The 21,472-nt window shown below is 49.0% G+C and overlaps 2 protein-coding genes across 9 annotated transcripts in view; one reads left to right on the forward strand and one right to left on the reverse strand.

Annotated features, from left to right (window-relative positions):
* The window catches only part of INTS9 (integrator complex subunit 9), a 69,486-nt gene extending 61,867 nt beyond the window's left edge, over window positions 1-7,619 (forward strand). For all 3 annotated transcript variants that reach the window (XM_062571233.1, XM_062571234.1, XM_062571235.1), the window contains 3 exons: window positions 3,788-3,886; window positions 6,034-6,171; window positions 7,167-7,619. In XM_062571233.1, coding sequence (XP_062427217.1) covers window positions 3,788-3,886; window positions 6,034-6,171; window positions 7,167-7,343 — 414 coding nt within the window. In that variant the 3' untranslated portion in view covers window positions 7,344-7,619. The remainder of the gene's footprint in view (window positions 1-3,787; window positions 3,887-6,033; window positions 6,172-7,166) is intronic.
* Window positions 7,620-9,871: 2,252 nt separating this feature from the next.
* The window catches only part of EXTL3 (exostosin like glycosyltransferase 3), a 121,048-nt gene continuing 109,447 nt past the window's right edge, over window positions 9,872-21,472 (reverse strand). For all 6 annotated transcript variants that reach the window (XM_062573304.1, XM_062573305.1, XM_062573303.1 and 3 more), the window contains 4 exons: window positions 13,546-13,673; window positions 11,697-11,841; window positions 11,395-11,523; window positions 9,872-11,098 (listed from right to left, as the gene is read on the reverse strand). In XM_062573304.1, the coding sequence (XP_062429288.1) occupies window positions 10,889-11,098; window positions 11,395-11,523; window positions 11,697-11,841; window positions 13,546-13,673 (612 nt within the window). In that variant the 3' untranslated portion in view covers window positions 9,872-10,888. The remainder of the gene's footprint in view (window positions 11,099-11,394; window positions 11,524-11,696; window positions 11,842-13,545; window positions 13,674-21,472) is intronic.

The raw sequence follows: 21,472 nt of genomic DNA on the forward strand, positions 1-21,472 counted from the left end.
CTGAGGTAGCCTTCCTGCACCCTCTCTACTTTAAGGCAAGAACTGTTGCACTTATAAAACTTGGGTGAGGGGGAAGAGGGAAAGCAGAGAAGTTAGGAGAGGCTTCCCAGAAATCTAGGGGAAACTACTGGTATTCCCGACTGCCAGGATAGCTGCAGTGTGTAAGTTAAAATGCTGCCTTGTGTATATGTGCATGTGTCTGTCCCTGGGAAAATCCTCAGTAGGTGAGCTACCATTATGGTTCTTTCCTGATTTTCCTCACTGACTACTCAGCCTCAGTTTGTTTCTGCAGTAAGAGTTTCAGATCCCAGATCCCATCCTCAGCCATTTTCTGCTCTTTGTTGCCAACAGGAGGATTTTTGACTGAAGATAGCATATGATCCACAGTCTCAGGAGAGCTCTCCCTGATGAAGGCCTTAGTAGAGACTGTGACCTAACCTGTATGCCTTGTTCTTCTTTATAAACAGTTTGGCCAGAACCAGTCTTTGGGCTCACATAATATTTGTCACATCTCATTTTGCTGCAAAAAAAATGCAGCATCCTCCAGGAAGGATTCAGCTGTAGTTTACAGTAAAAACATATTTACTCTGTAAGAGCCTAAGTGGACAGCTTTAACTATGGGAGCAGAACTTCCCAAACTGACTCTTCTCTCCCTCCCCTGTTTGGAGCTTCACGTGGTTGTACTTGGGAACACTTGCGATTTCAGGCTTCTGAGAGTCAATGACTTTGCTTTTTGGTTTATTTCTGTTTTGATCTTCACCTAACAGGAAGGAATTAAAAACTGAAGTAGGCAAAACACACACACGCACACACATGTTAAGGCAGTCCAAGTGCTCATCCATGTGCAGGCATTGATTAATGTGCTTTTAGTGCTCAATGCTGTGTATGTCTGTTTTTGTGACTTCCCTGATGCCAGCATGTAGCATTAAAGTTGTGATAATGATTGGAAAGAAGAAGCGCTTACTCTCGCGTAGTGAAGGGTTTTTCAGTCTTGCAGACAAAAGCATAGCAAAATCCAGCAACCGAATGTTGGACAAATTCAACCTTGAAATAAGACACAGTTTCGTAGCTACAAGGAAAATTAAAGTTTGGAACAGCTTGCAGGAGGAAATGGTGGAGTTGCTACTGCTTGGAGTCTAGACAAGATATGCTGTCTCTCTGAAAAGGGTTTTTTTATTCCAACATTTTGGAAGAATTCTGTGATTTGTGTGTGCAGGAGGTCAGTCAAGAGGAGTAGAGCAGTCCTGTCTGGTGTTGGTCAGTGAATTACTGGATGTGATTAAATGACCTTTTTGGTTTGGGTGAGTGAACTTCTATCATAAAAGGATTGTTCACATCATGGAGAGGGCAGTGAGATGAGGCAACAGGTTAGAGGAAATAAAAATGAATGTCTGTCTTACTGTCTGTTTGACTAGAAATAGTTGAACTGTTGTGATTTACCAACTTTGTGATCAATACCTTCATAAATGATAATAGCGAAGTACTTTAGTGGCAGAAGAGGATTTTGACTCATTTGGTTTTTAAGGATCTCTCTCCTTAGAGTGTTTGCTCTTCTCCCATTAATTCTTCATTAGAGCCCATTCTGTCTCAGTCCTCCTTTGGAAGGTGATGAGGATGGAAAGTGCCTTTGACCATTGCAAAGTGCTGTATATGACACTGCTGCAAGTGTTACTATTTTTAGCTCCCAGGGCAAATCTGAAGCAGTGGCTATCATTGTACATCCATTCTCTTAAGCTTCAACAACAAACTGTGAAGGTAGATATGGATTCCCTGTTTTAAAGAACAGAGTCCCAGAGAGAGAGCAATCTGAATTGCTCCATGAAATTTTGGGTTCTAATATTCACCAAGTTTGAATATGAGCACAATTTAGGGAATCAGAATGCAGCCTTAAATGCCTTTATTCTTCTTACACGAGCATCTGTCCAACTCTTTATTTCAAGCAGGTGCTCTCAAAACATGAGCTGTGGGTTTAATAGTGGTAGGTAAGATTTTCAGAACTGATTAGAAGTAGCTGAACTCTGCTGACATTGAAGCCATCAGAAAAGCTCTCCCTTGCTTTGATGGCATTGGGATTAGGCCAGAAGTGGATGCTCTTTGAAGTCAATTCCAGTTGCTTCTGTGCTCACAACATGAGGATCAGAGCTTTCCACGAGTACAGGAATCACCTACGTAGTAGTGGTTTACAGCAGATGAGACTTCACTTGACAGTAAAGTATTGGTACTTGGAGTTTCCTGAGAAGTGGTGTAATTCAGTTGTTCTGCTCCATCCCTCCCCTGTTTTAGCTCCCGTTAAGAATTCACTGAATGGCCTTTGCTAAGGAATTTAATCTCCCTGTCTCCAAAATGGGAATATATCTTACTCCTGTAAAATCCGTCCAGTTCCTTTTCCTGCTTCATGCATGGGAGCATCTGGCAAGCTAGAGAGACCTGGTGTTATCTTGCTGCCAGAGTAATAGTGGTAGCTGGTTCTACAGAGTTCTGCTGCATGGAAGTGCTGCAATACATGGCTGAAATTTCAAGGGAGTTCATCTCCCTGGAGGTTAAGCTCTTCTTAACATCTGACTCCAACTGCAGAGGCGAAGTGCTTGGAGGGGATTGGAGTCCAGATGACAATCTTCTTGTAGAGAAGATCTCTCTCTAGATAGAGCGGGCTGATGCTCTGGGGGGCTGATGGTACAGTTGTTGGGAAAAACAGCAAAATAGATTCTGCTTTTTTTAGGTGTAACTTGTCCTCACATCTGAGAGTTCATCCTATCCAGTAGTACAACCCATGAGCAACCTTTTCCGTTTTTCTTCTGTGGGGCACCTGCAGAGCATAGTTCATTCATCCTTGCCTTTGGGTCTGCAGAGGCTAGTAGGAGTGTGCTTGGCTGGGAAGGATGCTTCGAAACTCCTTGGGGCTGCTCGCAGTTACCTATTTATCTAGATCCTGGCTACAGTCCTGCAGAGGACTCCAGGGCACTCAGTCGCTAGCATATTGTTTTCTAAAATTCACTTGGAGGTAAAAAAGGGGAGTCGTTTTCTGTGTTCATGAGCACTGTTTTCTGCAGAGTTCCTGTGAAAATGTGGCTGGAAGAGCTGCTGAACTTCCACAAAGCTCTGCAGGTGCAGAGCTGCCTGCTCCGCATTTACTGCCAGCCTCCTCAATGCTGCGGAGTGCTGAGGATCCTGGGGAGAGGCCATTGACTTCAAAGTTGGAGCCAAGTTGAAATTTTATCTGTTTCAGGGGAGAATTATATAAAAAGCAGTGGAAGAGTTTCTCTGCAGTGTTATTAAAAAAAAAAAATCCAAACAGCAGTTTGGCTCCAGTCAACAGAGCTGGTGGGTTTTTAAGGACAAACCTTTTTCTACCAGCTATTTTGCAGTCCAAATACTGCAACAGTAAGGAGCTGAAAAGAAAATTGGCTTTGATTTTTTGTTGTCCATCAAGGTAACAAGCATCATAAATAATGCCCAGTTAGACTAAAGTTTTACAAATCCGAGTTATTAGTAAAGTAATTGATACCTTTTTTATACTTGATTTCTCTTTAATTGTCCTTTTTGTAAGACTTGCCCTGATTACTGAAAACTTCACATTGCTCTGATAATGGTATAAAAGTCAATAGCTGGGAGAGCCAAAAGGGGGGCTGAGCAGGTAAGAGGAGAGCTCTGTCGTCATACCTGCAGGTTTGTGTTTACAGTTCATTAGTCCGTATTTAAAAATATCATGCTGCCATTTAAATCACAGCTGGATCCATACAAATTATGAGATTATCACTTGCTGAACAAAATCCTTCTTTCACTTTAGCTTGCAGATTCGCTTGTGCCCTTGGAGATTAAGCCTGGTATTTCCTTAGCAACAGTTTCTGCTGTGTTGCATACTAAAGACAACAAGCATGTGCTGCAGGTACAGTATAACGGGGGAGGGAGGAAAATCTATCCTTATACAGAGTTTCCTGTCATCTGGGGCCCCAGCTGTTCTCCTGGGGCAACAGTTCATTCCCCACCGGAGCAGAGTCCTTGTCCAATGCTTTGGCCTGGCATGCGGGAGTGAGGAATTACACTTGGGATGGAGAGTGGGATGCATATAAATCTTGCCACTCTTTTTTTCATTGGCAACATGCCTAGCTAAAATAAAAGGGGAAATTAGATTATTCATGAAGAGAGGCTACAAATCATACTGCTGTCTTCTGTAACTTCTACACCAGGATCAACATCAGCCAGCTTTTCCCAGACTTAGAGCAGAGGGTTGGAGGGGAGAGATGACCTAAAGCATCAGAGATTTGAAGGATGCTCTTCCTGAAGTTGCCCTGTTCCCCAAGAATCAGTTTGTACATCCTTGTACAAAGTAGAGTGAACTCCAGAGATTAAATGAGGAGAAAATCTCTCCTCCTATCACCTCTTTTAGATTGACACTGTAATTCCTGAGGCTAGTGCTCCACAGAAGGAGCGATGCCTAGTGGACCTGCTGAGCAGTAGGTGCCCTGGTTGCCTTTCGCTTTGAAGCACGAGCATGCAGCCAGGCTTTGCGTGCTGCTGTCGCCCCCACTGGGCGGCAGAGCTGGGCCCAGCCCACTGCAATTGGGAAGAGACCCCAAAATGTCAATACAACCAATCTTCAACACAAGGGCATAAAGATTGGTTAAGGATTTGTATCAGTGCACAGCAGACATGCTGTCATACTTTTTCCCAGTCAGTTCCCTGGGTGCATTAGACAACACTAAACAAATCGAAATATTAAAATCCATTTGGTCTGAGCTGCTTTCTCCGCTATGTGTTTGTTTATGTATGTGCTCCCTTCTCTGCTCTGATTCTTGGTACCAAGTAAGCTCAGACCTAGGGTTAAACCGCCTCGGCCCTCACGTGTGGATGGAGTTAAGCCAGCACAGTGGTATGTGTCAGTGTTAGCTGAGCGTGGGAACTCTGCGAGTTACAGAAACTGTGTGTAGACAAGCCCCAAAAATTGAATCTGCCCAGAACTGGGTGAGTGATTTATGCACATGAGTAACATGATACAGGTGTGGAGGCCTGCACCAGCTTCAAGAAAGCGGCTTGTTTGTGCAGAGTGACTCAAGTGTCGGTGGGACTGCAGCCTCGCAGGCAGTCTTTCTCTCCCAAGGATGAAAAACATCTTCCCCCTGCTGTTGAAAGAAATACAGGGATGTCCCTGCAGCAGGTTTGGACATGATGCTACCCGAGGGCAAAGACGCAGAGCTGAGGGTCGTGCAGTCTGTCACCTGGAGCGCCGCAAGGTGCTGGGGGTGCTGTGGGCAAATTCCCCCTGTGTTGTGCAGACACGTCCCTGGCAGGTGACCTTGCCAAAAATTTGGAGAAGTTTTCCCCAGCACCTTTTTCCCAAGGACCAAGTTGCTAATTCACTGAGAAATACATGTCCTGGCACTTCCCCAACCTGATTAACCTGGCACGGGACACACGGGCTAATTTTGCACAATAGTTTCTCCCTTGGTTTACTTTATAGAAATCTATTTCTAATCTCCGTTAAGTGGTCAAAATTATACCAAGATCACAGTCCAGTGCCTTTTCAGGCAATGTCTGTGGCATCTCCAGTGCTTCCCTGTCTGTATTCAAGTTCTTCCTAAAGATTTACTTTTTTGAGGTGAAAATTACCCATTTTCCTCATTGCCCAGGTAGTTAATTGCTCTTCATTTGCCAGCATTTCCCAGCCTGTTCTGTCTTTTAAACTGTGATTTTTTCAAGGTATTGAGTTCTTTAAAGTATAATTCCTAGGTAATTGTGGGGTACCTGAATGCTAGAATAGAAAGCTTCAGCCTTGAGTTGAGTCAAACAGGCCTTCTGAGATGATGATAGAAATTTGAACTGATATTTTTTTTTTCTGGAAATGGTGTCTTGTGTGCGCAGAGCTGCATTGGAGTCCAAAGCTGGGTTTCTCCTCTCCTCTCCGATACTGCAATATTCCCCCTTAGTCACTGAGAACAAAAACCAATACTTTTCTATTTCGCATGCTTGTTACGCCAGGTAAATTGTAATAAGCTGAGGTGACTCACTGTCTCACTGCACTTCCTCATCCATCAGCTTCCTCCAAAACCTCCGCAACCCCCTGCCAGCAAGAAGAGAAAGCGAGTGAGTGATGACGTGCCAGAGTGTAAGCCTCTAAAGCCATTGCTGAGTGGCTCCATTCCTGTGGACCAGTTTGTGCAGACCCTGGAGAAGGTAATAAACCTTTGGTGGCAGGCAAGGTTCAAATTTCTAAAGAAAGATCCCAGAAAGCTGCTGTTTTGCTAGCAGAGAGAGAGAGAGAAAAAGTAATCTTACTGCATCTTGAAATGGAGAGGAAGTAATGAGCTGGGCAAATACTTTGGGGAATGTTGAGCGAATATTTCCCTGTAGAGATATGTCCTGATATCAGGCATTTCCTCCTGGTTTCCCATGCAAGCAGAGCTTTTGGGGGTCGCTCTGTAGGGAGGATTTTCCCCACATATCTTTTGGATCATCAGTTGGTTTCCAATAAATTTGAGCAGTTGGGAGGAGATCTCCAAAAGGTGCGTGATTTCCTACAAGTTTTGTGAAAATGGGTGTGATGGAGTGAAGAGGAGATCCTGTAAGTGCCACAACTGTTAGAACAGCCTTCTGGAGAGCTGCAGGACAGAGGACTTGCTGGTCGAACGCATGGAAGGTTGGTTATTGGTCTATGACGCCCTGTTCTACCTTCCTTGATTCCTGGAGAAAATGGGTAGGAAGAAGGGCAGAGATGACTTCTGTGAGGAAGTTTACCCGGAGATTCAGCAGATCTCTGCTGTCCTCTTCCTTGAGGCAGTAATGCCTAGTGATTAAAACCTACATTTCCCAGTGGATGCCCATTTTAATAGTTAAAGTCAAGGAGCTCTTTGTCTTCTTTGTCTTTCAAGACCAGGATTTTGAACTTGGCAACTGCAGTGCACTGGCGTAGTGGAAAATTTTGGCTGTAGCCTCCCTGTGCAATAGTTCGTCTATCTGTATGATGAGGGTCACGTATAGCTTATATCTTATGGGTGTTTCCTGTGCAGATCCTAGAGATCTAGGATTTCTGCAGTACCCCATGTGGTTTTTAGCCCTTCTGCCCCCTCTCCTCCTCCCTGCCCCCTCCGTCTTTATCCCTACATCTCTGTATCCCTACTGACTGGCAGTAACGGCTCGCTCTTTCACTCCCTCCCCATGGCCGTGTCTAGCATGGCTTCAGTGATGTAAAGGTGGAGGACACGGCCAAGGGCCACATCGTACTCCTGCAGGAGGCAGAAACCCTCATTCAGATCGAGGAGGACTCCACGCACATCATCTGCGACAACGACGAACCTCTGAGGGTGAAGCTGCGTGACCTGGTTCTCAAATTTCTACAGAAATTTTAGCCCATGGACATCCTGCTGCTCTCCAAGGAGACACTCCAGAGCACCAGAGTTAAGAGCTTCCCAGGGGGTGACTCCAGAGAGACTTGCTGACCAGAAACCTCCTCCCCCTTCACAGGAAGTGAGGAAGTATTTTAAATATCTATATATTTTTTAATTAATTTTATTTTTAACCAGTTTTGGAATACTTTGAAGGGGATTCCTGTGCTGTAAAGTTGAGTGCTGGACCCTTTAGGAGTTTGGATTGCTGAGTAAATAAATATTGTGTATATTTAAAAAGTCGGGTGAAATTGTGTGCTGGAGCAGACGTTTTTCTGTGTCACCGCTACAGCAACATGTGCCCCAGCCCTCTACTTGAAGAAACTCTTTGCAGGAATATTGAAGCAATAGCCTCAGATAATAAAAAAAAAAAGATTTATTTTTCTCCATGCTGCTTCTTCCCCGTCACCAGACCCAGTTTCCCATATGTCCTTCTCCCTTTACACTGTCCACGTGTGTGCGTTTCACTGGCTGTGGCACAAGCAGGAACGGGGAATTAAGGCCAAGATCTGAAAAATAAAAATAGAAAGAAAAAAAAGGGGGGGGGGGGCTCATGCTGGCTATGTGGAAGAGCTTTGAAGTGGCAAGAACCTGGCTCTTCCACCTAAGAGCAGAGGGATTTGGGGAAATGTGAGGTGTTGGTGCAGCAGCCCAGTTCGTTATGCCCACGTTCATCCCCGCAGCTCTAGGTGCTGCGCTGAGACACCCAAGCTGGAAAACTGGTTGCTCCTGGCTCCTGCTGGTCCGACAGGGAGAGCAATTACGGGGCAGTGCTGGGTGCCCCGTCCCTGCTGGCTGGTGCGCGACCGAGGAACCGTCGGGCCCGTCTGAGCCTCCTCCCTCGACCGCTAAGGGGAGGTAGCACGAATCTGGGCCCGCGACGCCTCGCTGGGGGCTTCCAGGAGCACAGGAAGCAGCTAAATCCTAACAAACACTCCTGAACCCCCACCCCCCCCACCCCCCCCAGAGAGGTAAGCATCTCTTGGTCCTACCTTCCAAAAACCCAGATGCACCATTCCAAAAGCCTCGTAGGTAGCAGTACGCAGCCATACTGCAGCTCCAAGAAGACCCCCCCCCCTTCCCCCCCCCCCCAGTATCATATATTTTTGTTTGGGGGGGGGGGTCTAAACTTAATAGCATTGCTTTTAAAAGCAGCTGATTTCTCAGATTTACTTTTTTTTTTTTTTTTTTTTTTTTTTTTTTTTTTTTTTTTTTAATAGGATGGTTTTGTATTTATTTGGTGTTAAAACTAAAAAGCGCAGTGAGCCTGCCAAGGAGGAAGCCCAGCCTGTGGTTTATAAAAGCCTCTGCACGGCTGGTGCGCAGCCACGCGTGCTGTACGTGCACATTTGTTAAAAATAAATAAATAAATAAATAAATAAAACTACCCACACCTCCCATTTATAGTTGTGGGGAGCTCTGTAATTAAAAAAAAAAAAAAAAAAAAAAAAAAAAACTATTTGCTGCTGCAGCTTCTGCATCATATTTCCTGCACATTAACGACTCCGATTAGCCTGGCTGTACAGCTGCCAGCAGCTGGACATCTGTTTTGGGTGCACATCAAAATAGTATCATTAAGGTGATTTTTAAAAAACAAAAACAAACAAAAAAAAAAAAACAAAAAAAAAAAACAACAACAAAAAAAAAAAGTTTCCTATTACTAGTAGCTTTAGCAAACCCATGTGGCCGAGGTCAGTCCACTCCAGGCTCACACGCACCCTGGCCCGGTGCAGTGGCCGTGGGACCAGCTGGCCTCTGCCGTCCCGTGGACACCTGGAGCAGCACCCGCATCACCTGCCTGGGGACTCGGCTGTGCCAAACTGGAGCCAGCTGGTGGCTCTGCCCCATCGCTGGTGCCGCCTTTTGGAGGTGCTGGGCAGGTGAGTGCAGCGGTTGGTGCTCAGCACCATGCCAACAGCATGGGTGGGTGGTGCTGGGCTGGACAAGTCTTCATCTGGCTGGAGGGCGCCTGCAGGAACATGGGGGAACCTCTGGACAGGACTGTTCGGGGCTGGGTTGTCTCTCCCCTGGGCAATGAACCCGTCACCTGGGACCTCATCAACTGCAGACCCATCATCACCTGGGACCCACCACGTGGGGGACTCATCACCAGGCCCTATCGCCTGGGACCCATCACCCGACACCCATCATTTGGGGACCCATCACCAGATCTTGTGGCCTGCCGGGGGGGGGGCAAGTCTAGCTCCTCGCTGCACACTAGCACCCACACCAGTGGTGTCACCAGCCCTCCTGGGTGCCCCTCGGGCACAGTCCCCCCCGTCACTGCTTGGAGCCCCCAAGGGGCAGCATGTGGTGCCCTCTCCCCCCTCCACCCCGGCTTGCGCTGGGGGCTCAGCGCCGCCTTCGCCCCAGTGCTTCAGGCCCCCGCCAGGCCGGCGAGGAGCAAGATTCCCATGGCAGCGTGGGAATAACCCCGGGATTCCCCCGGCGCGGCTGCCGAGGACGTCGGCGAGGCAGGCACAGAGCCGCGCTCAAGTTAAACTCTCCGTTTATTGGTTCCTTTTACAAAAGAAAAAACTCGACGTAGGAATATTGTGCTCATGTTGGAGGAGTGTTTCCTTTTCTTTTTTTTTCCTTTTTTTTTTTTTTCCTTTCCTTTTCCTCTCGTTTTCGAACCCGGTGCTGCCACAGCGGCTCGTCAACTCATGGGGCAGCCGGGGCCGATGCGCGGGCAGGTGCCGCTGCCGGGGAGCCGCGGCGGCTGGTTGGGCTCCGAGCGAGAGCGGAAACCTCGCCGGAGTCTCCACTCCGACATACATATATATTTTTTAAAGACACTGTGAGCCTTCAAATGCTCCGTTCTGAGGGGCGGATGTTGAAACGAAAGGGGACCGGGAAGCAGACGGGAACCCGGATGGGCCACCGGGCGCCAGAGAAGCACCGACGGGGCGGCCAAAGCCGGGGACACGGAGCCGGCCGGTGGGACATGGAGGGGGGCACGGAGTCGGCGCCACCTCCGCAGCCTCGATGGCGGCGCGCGGCGGGGTCCAAGAGCAGTCAGGGAGCGGGAGGGAGGACGGGGATAGCAGCGGCCGCCGGAGCCGCCTCGTGCCGGGAACGGCCTGTTCGTGGGTGACGTCGCCTCCGTCCTGGCCTTGCTGCCCCGGAGCGGGCAGGCAGGTCCGGAGGGGAGCAAGGGTTGGGAAAGGGAGGGAGGGAGGGGAAAAAAGAAAGCAAAAAAAAAAAAAAAAAAAAAAAAGGAAAAAGAAAGTCTCACGCGGCAAATCTAAAACACTTTCATTTTAAATAACAATAATTATAATTAAAAAGAATGGCTGCCCTTGGCCAGCGAAGAGGCAGAGCCGCTAGCCGAGGCGCCGCTCCTCAGCCTGCGATCCCAGGGAGCAGCTCTGCGGCAGCGGCGCCGGCAGCGTGATGGGAGGGTGACAGGCGCCTGCGTCCCGCCGGAGGGCGGCCGGAGGCAACGGCGAAAGGGCGTCCGGCACTCCGAGCGCCGCCGTGCTCCCGCCGGAGAGCCCGGCAGCCTCCTAGATGAACTTGAAGCATTTGGTCTTGTCGTGGGGCAGGCGGGTCTTGAAGAGGACCGAGTCCACGCGGAACTGGGTGTACAGGAGCGGCATGTAGCCGTACACCTTGACGAAGAAGTTGATGCACTTGTGCCGCTCGTGGAAGTGCGAGTCGTCGTGCGACAGGGCCTGGGGGCAGCCGGGGCAGCGGAAGGTCCAGCGGGAGGTCACCTGTGCAGAGAGAGGGGCAGAACCGCGGTTACCGCCACCGCGGAGCAGCCGCGAAGCCTGGCGGCTCCCAAGCGTCCTCACCGGAGCAGAACGTAGCCAGGAACTGCGCGGCCACGGGGCAAAGGAGAAAGAGCGGAGGCTGGAAGGTCCCTACGGCTGGGGTGAAATCGCAAGGCAGGTGCCGAGGTTCTCCCTCCAGCCATCCCTTCCTGGATGCAGCACCAAACCCTAAAACCTCCAGTCACTGTTTCCCCTGAAATGCAAAATCCGGCACCAATTCCAGCCCGGCGTCTTACCTTTATGGGAGGCTTTCTCGTGAGGTGAGAGACGAGGAAGTTCATGGCAATGTCCTCGCAGTTGATGTACTCATCCACCATGTCGCGGATGGCTTGCGGCATCACGTAGGAGTACAGGTAGGCGTAGTACTGAAAGGCACAAAGAGGAGCAACGTCGCTCAAGGACACAGGGAAGCTGAACCGTCTCCCATTACGAGGAGGAAGCGTCTGAATTTCCTCCTTGAAAAAAAACCAAAGCAAGCGGAGGCTGGTTCCTCTGGCACAGCAGGGGAGTGGCGGCGTGGGCAACCGCACTGTCTCACCTTGTGGAAGAAGGCAGCACCAGTGAGCACCATCGAGAGCTCGCACGAGTAGTTGGAGTTGTAGAGCCAGGACTGATGGGGGATGTCCCAGGCGTGGTAGCGCCCCGGGAAGCCCACGATGCGGTCCCTCGCCTCTCGCCAGACCCTGCCAACAAGAAGCGCTTCGGTGAGCCGCGGCGAAGGTGGGGGAGCAGCCCGGCTCTGGCTGACGTCCGCTCCACGCAGCCGGCCATGGACGGCTCCCACAGGAGGGGTGGCAGATGACGGAAACATTTCTACGGCAAAAAGCTTTGCATCAAAAAGCTACACAGGCGCCTGAAGCATCACTCAGGCTGCTCTCCCGCCCAGAGGTCCGAGCACAACCCCACTGGCGTTGGCGCAAGGCCGAGCTTCTCACATTAGTCCTCTTTCAGAGGGCAACGCGCATCCTTCTGGCTTAGTCACAGCAACGGAATGTGCTCCTATCTCCGAAGTGACCTAAGGGATCTTCTACAGGCTCGAAAAGAAAACACACAAAAACCCAAAATGACTCCAAACTAGTTTTTGAAGCAAGCAGAGAATGGAGGAACCCAGCTTCTGGCCTTTTTCCCCAACCTTCTCCTTTTGCAACCCTTAGAGGTTCCATCTTCTCTTCCATAAGGTCAAGATGACCTGATGCTCCCTTAAGAAGGCTGCTGCGAGGTGTAAGACCCCGGCCTCTGCGGACAGATGGCACCCAACGCCACTGACTCTTCCTCTCCACAACCACAAAAGTGTGCCCGACTCAGCTCCCCACCCCAAACCTGCTCCTGGTGGCTTCCCTGGCCACCAGGGGACAACCTCGGGGACAGCTCCTTTGCCCAAACCGCCCGCTCGCCACTGGTGCTAGGCTTTAAATCGTGAGGTTCGCCTGCGAGAGCATGGGCTTGTTTAATATTCCACGCTCATCTGACACGCTCTCTCCTGGAGAGAAATCCCACCGGAGAGTGGGAACACTGTCAGGAATAATTAAGCAAAATGTCAGTGCCTAACGTCTAACCTAGGAAATAAATCCATCTTTCTCTTGCAGGGCTGCTGGCTTTTTTATTTCCAGCTCATTTGATCCAATCTATGGTGTCTCCAGCGGGAACTTGGTGACTCTGGACAATGTGAAACAAGTCCCACAGGAGAGGCCGTTGACCACGGAAGGGTTTTCCCCTCTTTCCAGGCACAAAACAGGGCAACGAGTGGCCCTTCTCACCCGTGTGGCCGCACGCGAGCTCCTATCTCGTCCCGGCGTCCCCTCCCTGGCTGTGAGGTTTGGAAACTGTCGCCGCGGGGCAACCGTGGGCTGCCGAGGCGACCGCGCTTCCGAGAGCCCTGAGCGTTTCTCACATTTACCAACACAGCAAGAGGCAAAAGATCCTTCTATTGCCACAACCTCTAGTCAAATTAGTGAAAACCCAGAATAACCTGGTAACGAAAACTGAGTACTTGAGCCCGCCAGCAGCTCCGCCAGCCCCACGCTCCCAGTGCGCACGAGGCCAGAGCACAAACTCCTCGTTTCACCTCTCCCGCGTCCCACTCCTCTACGAGCGCAACCCTTTCCTTCCCAGCTAAGCAACGGGAGACACAGAAGGATTTCTCCGGAGAATCGCTGTGTGGGCTCCCCGGAAAGGTCCGCTGCAGCCGGATGCCTGCCGCCAGCTCGCCGCTGAACGGCAAAGGGAGGTAGAAGAGGCTCCCAGCCCCGAGAATTACAGCCTGCTGCAAAGCCTGGAGAACCATCGACGTTCCCGGGCAGCAGTTCGGCCGCCAGGACACCGGACGCTCTCCTGGCTCAGCGAGAAGCCCGATTTGGGCTCCGCCGCAGAGGCGCTCGGCTACTCACCGGAAGCCGAACATGATCTCGTCGTGGCGGAGGTGAGCGTCGTCGTCGATGGACAGGATGGCCTCCGTCTCGATCTCGTCCCACGGCAAGAAGCGGTTGTTCAGGCTGTTCTTCTCCGTACGGACGACCTAAGAGACAAATGCGCGACCGTCACAGCAGCTGTAGGTAGATGAGATACGGGGGCACCTCCGCGCCCCGTTGACCATCACGTTTCAGCGTTGCTCCGCGGCCCCAGCGGCTGGGAAATGCCCCCTGAGCGAGAGGGAGACCACCGCTGCCGCTCGAAAGCCCGTCTCCCCGGCTCTGCACAGCCGCCGCCGTTTAAAAACACAGTGAAAAGACTATGGCATCCTGGCAACAAAACGCCATTAAATAAGATTACATTTGATCACATAAAAAAAAAAGACAGGCTGAAATCATTAACAGGGGAAATATTTGTATTGGGGATCTGCGTGACAGCTGGTACGATTGAATTCCCACGGAAAGCTCGCATTAGTGCTTTCATCTGTCAACAGCCGCTGGAGGGGAATGGAAAATTCGACGAGAACGCGTTAAAATATTTCATTGAAGAGCCATCAAAAGCACGAGTGGTTTATGGCAGGGGGGTGAGGAAATCACGCAGCCCCACTATGCGCTGGATCAGGGCCCGGGCCAAGCGTGCCATGGGCATCATCTGACACCCCGTCAGTCGGGAAAGGAGAGGAGCCAAGAACGGTCCCTCGATTGCTGCGACAAGGAGAATTCAGATATTCTCCTCCCTCACCACCAGCTGTACCTGTAGGTGGCTTTAGCAAACACAAGTGATCTTGCTGCTGCTCCAGGACCAGCTTTGCTGGCTCGAGAGAGGCACCACAACTCTTCTGGATGGGAAGAGCACATAGGCGAGTCTATAAGATGAAAGACTAAGTCTGCAGGACGACAAGACAAGTCTATAGGATGACAAGACCGTGAGCATGTTATATGTCGTATTACGGGCAAAGCAAACCCCAGAAGGTGCTCATCAGACAGGGCAGAAAACCAGACCTTGGCGGGAGGAGCTGCAGAGGAACACCGAGGTTTCGCCTTGTTAATTTAGAGTCATTAACCCCCATTTCCAGCCCTTCCCTAATTAATCCTGAAGGTGTTACAGCATTTACAGGATCACCATGTTATTATGTGAGCAGCAAATGCTGTAGGAAATTTTCTGCCACCCACACGCAGCCAGCTCCTTTCCCGCCTGGCACGCCAGCTCCCAACCGCTTCGTGAAGACTTCAGTCAGCATCAGGACCAGCAGCTGTGGTAAAAACAGCTCGAGAGGAGCTTCTGCAGTCTCTGAAATGGGCAAGGGCCCCTCCGCTAAATCACAGCCCGTCTGCAGCAGGGAGCTGCTCATCACGCGCCCCAGCCACCAGCAGCACCAAACGGGTTTCAGTCCCATGGTGGGTGTCAAGCTGCAATTTGGAAAGGAGCAGCCTTTCTCCAGATGAAGCCTTGTGAAAAACCTTGACCACTAATAATTTCTGAATGAGCATCTCCCCTCCCTTTGCAGATCTTGCTTTCTACAAAGTTTACTGAGCTATTAAAAACAGCGCTGATATAATTTATCCTTCTGATAAAGCAAGAATGCTCACCATGGCGCATCTCTGCTAGTAAGATGGCATTTGCTAATACAGCTTGATCTCATTGAAGTCTGTGGGTGTCTTAATCATTAGCATTATCGGAAGTTGGACTGAGTCCATAGTAAATTGATATTATGCTTTCCAGGCAACATCCTGCCTGAGGACCCTGCCTTACTGGTTGAAGACGCATGAACAGATAAAGGACCAAAGAAGAGTGAGAACCACTAGGCTGAGGCACAGAAATATTTTTCTCCCTTACAGATGTGCTAAGAAACACGTACTGCCTGGCATTTAGCAGACACCCACTGCTGAGGGTCTGCATTTTAGCTTCTTGAGAAAGATGCAGGTACAGCATCTCAAACGTCAAATCATTTCTGCTCCCAAAAGCTGAAAGAGGGGAGAGTTTTTGCCTACAGCACAGATCCAGATTTCACAGTCAAGCCACTCGCAAAGCTCTTCCACTGCCAGAGGGTACCTGTGACACCTGTACTTTTCAGCATCACTAATTTTAGAAGCGATTGTGCAAAAGTTTAAAGAGAGACTAGGGTTAGACTTGAGATTTTGCTGCTATTCAAAATCAAAGGAGAGGTAACGATGCAACGTTCAGCTACAGGGGTCTGAAGACCCAACGAAATTGAGGCTGCTTCTAGCTGAGATCTTGAGTCTGGCCCACCAACTTTTGCTGCAAAGTTTTGGATATGAAGGCAAACTCAGCAAGAGGCACGTTTCAGGTTACTCCATCACGCCTGCAGCTCTGCGAGCACTGAGCTTCTGCACTGATCCAGGCGTACTGCTGGTAACGCGGCACCAGGCTTCGCCCGCGAGCGTTCGAGGTGCGAGCAGCTTGTAAATCGATAGATTCCAGGGAAACGTGCGTAAACTTTATTGACTGACTTCTTGTTTTCCTGTAACTTACTGACCAATAACATGATGTAACTACTGTCAATTGTGAAAGTGAAGTGGATCCTCACGGAAGCATCGGAAATCGAGGGCCCTAAGCCACGAACAGATCAGTGCGCTGGCATTAAACTCTTCAGTGAAGCGAAGGATGCTACAAAGGAGCTGAATGCTGCCAAGCCTTGACAAGCACATTCACTTCCTCACATTAGGTCCAGTAAAAATTAGAAGGAATTTACAGTTACTAACTTTGATGCCTTGCTTTTGGAGAAACTACCCTGATTTACAGCATTTGAGGATACAGCTAACTGTCACCAAGCATCTTTTCAGCAGCTTATGGAAAATGCACACACTTCCCCCTTGGCTGTCGACAGCAAGGGAGCAATCAGGGACCCTTCAGGCAGCAGCTGGGGCTGAGAAACAACACGTTCTTCCCATCTCCCTGCTCACCAGGGATGGTCCAGGTTTCGGGCTTGACCGCATACGCTGCACCCTGAGCCATGGAAACAGGAGCATCAAGTTATTAGGCCGAAAATATAACTCTTTAGCAACGTGAATTTGGAGGAAATTTTTATTCTTTAATTTTGTAAAAAAACAGGTTGGGTGGAGTGGGACAAGCACTTGATTCAGGAATTTTAAACGTTCTTATCTCCTCAAAACTCCTTATGTTTCACCAGGGCTCTGAGAACACCAGATTTGTCAGGCATGAAATGGACGTTATGGGGATAAGTGTATTCTGAAGCTTATTAGGCTGGGTGAAAAAAGACAGGTTATTATACCAGCAAAGTATAAAAAACCCTCAATCCTCTCCCTCACATGGCATTAAGTGAGATTTAGCAATATTTCATGACTTCATCAAAAAGTTAAAATACAGCCAAATGACACTTTATCCTGCCATACCCTTGGCCACAGGGATCTCAAAGCACTCACCTAGTACCACCGAATGAACCTCCTTCCACAGGGTGTGTGGCTGGGTGGGGAGAAAAAGCAGGTGGATACTGTGGTGACCAACATCTACAAATACAGACAAGAGGCACGCTACATTGCCAAATTCAGGAATTCATAGGCCAGAAGAGGCTGCTTGATCATCTCGTGTGACCTCCTCTTATTTCTCAAGAGTCTCGAGCCAAGAGCTCTGTGAAAACCCAACAAAAGATGTTCCTTGGACAAAGCGGAAAGCATGTGCCCAAACGCTGTGCGCTGGCAACCCTGAGACTCAGCAGCTGCCATTTCCTGAGGGGAGTAAACCAGTGAGGAGAACATGAAATGAGCTGTCTGGCGAGAAGACAGACAGAAAGATGTCTACCAAAAGGCCACCTCCCCTTGAGCGTGGTAAGACTCCAAACACAGATCAGAGCACAGCATCATTTTTAGGATCTGCGTGCAAACCCCAACCCCTTCAGACTCAATACTACATCAGGTTTTGCTCTTCCGGCTGCCTTTTTTCATGGTTGCTTTTGGCTTTTGTTTTTTTTTTTTTTTTTTTTTTCCTTAACATCTCTACCATCAGTTAAATTACCAAATTTGCGTAGAGCTACGCAAAAATCCCAGCGTGGTCCCAGCTCCGAACAGTCCCCCTAAACAGACTGCAAACCTCCAGGACAAACTGTAAGATAGAAAAAGCTTCTGAGCATCAATTTGTTCCTGGTGTTATTCATAGTCATGTTAGCCAAACGGACCTCAAAAATGTCAGACAGAAATGAAACAAGGTATAAATCTACAATCTGTTCAGCAACAATGCCCCTAACCAGCACTGGTATTTTATATTATGTTTTCATAAGTGAAGACAAAAAATGCAGTAAAATCAGTATCTTCTAGCAATCTCCTTGCTAGCAAGGCTTTAAACTTAAGCTTTAAATTAAGTGTCACTGAATTGATTTCTGGACAAAGAGCAAACTCTGCAAGAAACCACGAACCTCATCACTCATGTCAGGTCTTCATCAGAAAGAAAAAAAAGGATGTCCTTAGTAGAGTTGGATAATTTAGGGAGACAGAGAACAAGTTCTCTGAAAAGGATGAGTTTCTGCCATTCCCAAGTTCATGGTAATTCAACCCAGGTGAGCTGCATGTCACCATAGCCAGAGTGGGGATGGGGACACCATGAGCTTCCCTTCACTGAGCAGTTCTGAACTACAGCACCAAGACCCAGAAGCCGAACACATCTCCCTGTTGTGCCCGAGGAGCTGACCTCCACCTACACTTTGAATCAAAATGCAGCAAGCTCCTGCCAGCACAGCGCTCTGGGGAAGATGTGGAGTAATTGCACTATCAGCTCCTTTTCTTGGCACCACCTCTGGAAGTATTAGTAAGATTCACGGAGGTGTCTCCTGCTTTGCAGGTGAGCATCCTAGGCAGAGACTCCAGGTTTGTCCCTTCTCCCTTCTGCGCTGTCCCAATGGCAGATATTCTGGACGTAGCCTAATGGCCCCAGCACCAACCGCAGGGTAAGAAACCTGTGGTCAGACCTGTCCTTGGCCTTGTTCAAAGCCAGGATCTCAGCCAAGGACCTGTTGGTCCATCTTATGTGGAAGAGCTTGTGCGAGTTAGAAGATGAGATCCTCTTGGAGGAGAAAAGAAACATAGAGTCTCCCAAATCAGGGATGGGTAATCTGTGCACTTAGTTACAGTTTGAGAGGTGGCACCATCCCCTTCCCCATTTGTAGAGGAAAGCAAGACTGGCACATCTGTGACCCAACAATCTTCTCCCCCTGCAAATCCCACACCGTTTTTGTTTCAAGATGAGCAGGATGTTTCCCGTCTGCTTCAGTAACAGCATTTTGTTTCTGAAGAAAGAAAAGAGAAGACCTCAGCAGCTCTCCCAGGCACCTGCAGTTCACATGGCTGGTCTCTTTGGCCACCGTGGTCTGGAGACAGATTGTCAACGTGTGAGCATTAGGAGAGGAAACGGATGGTCAGCTGCAGACAGATCACATTTCACGTCCAACCGTGCCAGAGCAAGAGCAGGACCCAGTGGTGCCCTTCCCTTCCGAGGAGCTACTGGAGGAATTCTTGAGAATGTCCTCAGTCCACGGGAGGACAAATCCATTCAGCTTGCTTGCACAGACTGCCAGGCTGTTGAAAATCAGCCAAATTAGGCCTAACAGAGGGCAGGGAGGGCTCCATTAGGCTCTAGGAGATGGTCGGCTCCAGCAGAAGGAGAATAACAAGCAGACACGAATAGATCCATTTGTCCTTACCTGCAACTATTCTGTAATTAGCTTTTTATTTTTGACTCGTATTTTAGACAAAATTGGACAGCCTCCAAAAAGGCCAGAGAGAACAAGAAATAGGCGATGCTCTCCCAAGCAGTGGGTGAAAAATCCTGGCTGCTCCGTGCAACAGCACATACAGGGACCCACGTGTCTCTCCACGTGTGGCGTTTTTCCATTCCTCATCAAAAGTGAAAAGCAACCATGGTGACTGCATTTCAGAGTGACTGCCCAACAACTGCTTCTCTGCAACACTGGCCAGAGATGCAGTTGAGCAAGACAGCAAGTCTTCCTGGCCCCAAAATCAACAGCATCTTGGAGGTTATGCCATCCTGCAAGAGCAGAGATGTCAAAATGGGTTTGCACCAAGCAGCGGAGGTTTTGGCCATCAGAAGAAGATCCATATGGAAATGACGCACCAGAGGTTCACTCTTTTAAAGATGATTTTTGTTCTGATTTCTCTCTTGCTCCTTGTTACCTTCCACCTGTTTAACAAATGAGGGAGCTGGAAAGAGAAAAGCAGCCAGCCCCAACGCCAGGACAGCGTGTGCTCGTTGGCTGTGCAGCGAGAAGTCAAGCTCTCCTTCTCAAAGCAGCTGACGGCAAGAACTGAAAGAAGCAGTTACCATGGCCACACATGCCACTAAAAATCTCTCGAGCCCTCTACACATTTCCAGTGTGGAAGACATTTGTGCGTGCCACACATTTCAGATCGAGACAGTAGTCTTCCTTCCAGAAATATCAAGATTTGGGGTCCTTTTTTCCCCCAATTCTGATTTTAAGTTCTCAGCATTTCATCACCACTAAAAGCTTGTGGGCAAAATGAGACAGTTTGCCAAACCTGGTGAGACGCCTGGGGCTCTCAGCCCGGACCTGACACCCACACAACTGCCCTGACCAAGGACAACTGTGGTGGAGCATAAAGAAGACTATCCACTGCCTCCTGAGAGTAAAAAGTCGCAACTTGCTGGCTTGAGGAGTCCTGTCCTAGCCAAGCAGAACTGCTTCCTCAGGCCAGTCTCAGCTTCCACCACAAAAAACACCCACGCAAGCTGCAGAGCAAAGAAAAGCATCCAGTATCTACTGGCCAGCAAATCTTCATTTCCACCAGCAGATGGATGCACACGTTCACGGACCAGGCTCATCTCCAGCTCTGCTCCTGCAGCCCCAAATTTGGCTAAAGTGCTGGCGGATGCTGCTGCTCCATGCCCAGCGTTTCCTTTCCACCTTGAAATAGCGACAACGGCGCTCATTTATGCCCTGAACTCGCCTAGCTAGACACCTTTCTGTGCTTTGCTGCCTTCAATTTAGAGGCATTGTCCAAATCTGAATGAAAAGGATTTATAGCCTATTTTAAGACTCATTTCCAGAGGCATGAAAGAGTTTCGCTGGAAGGTGCTTAGCTACGAAGCTGCTCAAAGACAGCATATACTGCATATAAATTGGCAAAACAGATGCATCTTTAAAATACGCGTAATTAAATAACGCAACATAAAACCAAACATAAATTATCCCCCAGTGAGAGCAAAGCCACACAGGAAGATACTAGTGGAAATCCTTTTTTAAATCTATACTGTGTCCACGCACATAATATGTGCCAACACTTGGGCTGTCTTTAATCTGCTCTACTGATATCAGTGGGTTGCTCATCTCCGAGATGAGAAAACAGCTTGTGATACAAATAAAACCGATTATTTATTCATTTCCATATGGGTGCAGCTGTCGCATCTTTCTAAAGAAACTTGAGAAGAAAAATGCTTGTTTTAACATTAAAGAGATACAGCCACTTATTTTTACTCTTCGGCCCTAAAGAAGGTCCCTGGGATAACATGATGTCATCTGAGGCTGAAGCTTTCAAATACATCTTAAGTACCCTCCATTGCTGCACCTCACTCCTTCCTCGACTTTCTGAAACTCCCCTCTGTGCTTTATGTTAACGTGCACCCACGTGGAAAACCTGCTGAGCACGACAGGCCAGAAATGCTCGTGACCCATTAGCACTTCTGGGATCACGAGCCACAAACCAGAAACATGGGGCTTCATGCCACCTACCTGCATGCCTTCTACAGGAACGTTTGGTGCCCAGCTGGTTGATCACTGCTCTTGCAGGAACCTGCTGAAGGAGGCAATGGCAGTCATCTTCTAGCTTCCTGCTGGAAGGAAAATTATCCTGCCATCCTGACTTCTCCATCGATAGCACCAAAAGACTCAAACTAACAAAG

Source organism: Rhea pennata, chromosome 3, assembly GCF_028389875.1.
Source record: "Rhea pennata isolate bPtePen1 chromosome 3, bPtePen1.pri, whole genome shotgun sequence".
NCBI lineage: Eukaryota > Metazoa > Chordata > Aves > Rheiformes > Rheidae > Rhea > Rhea pennata.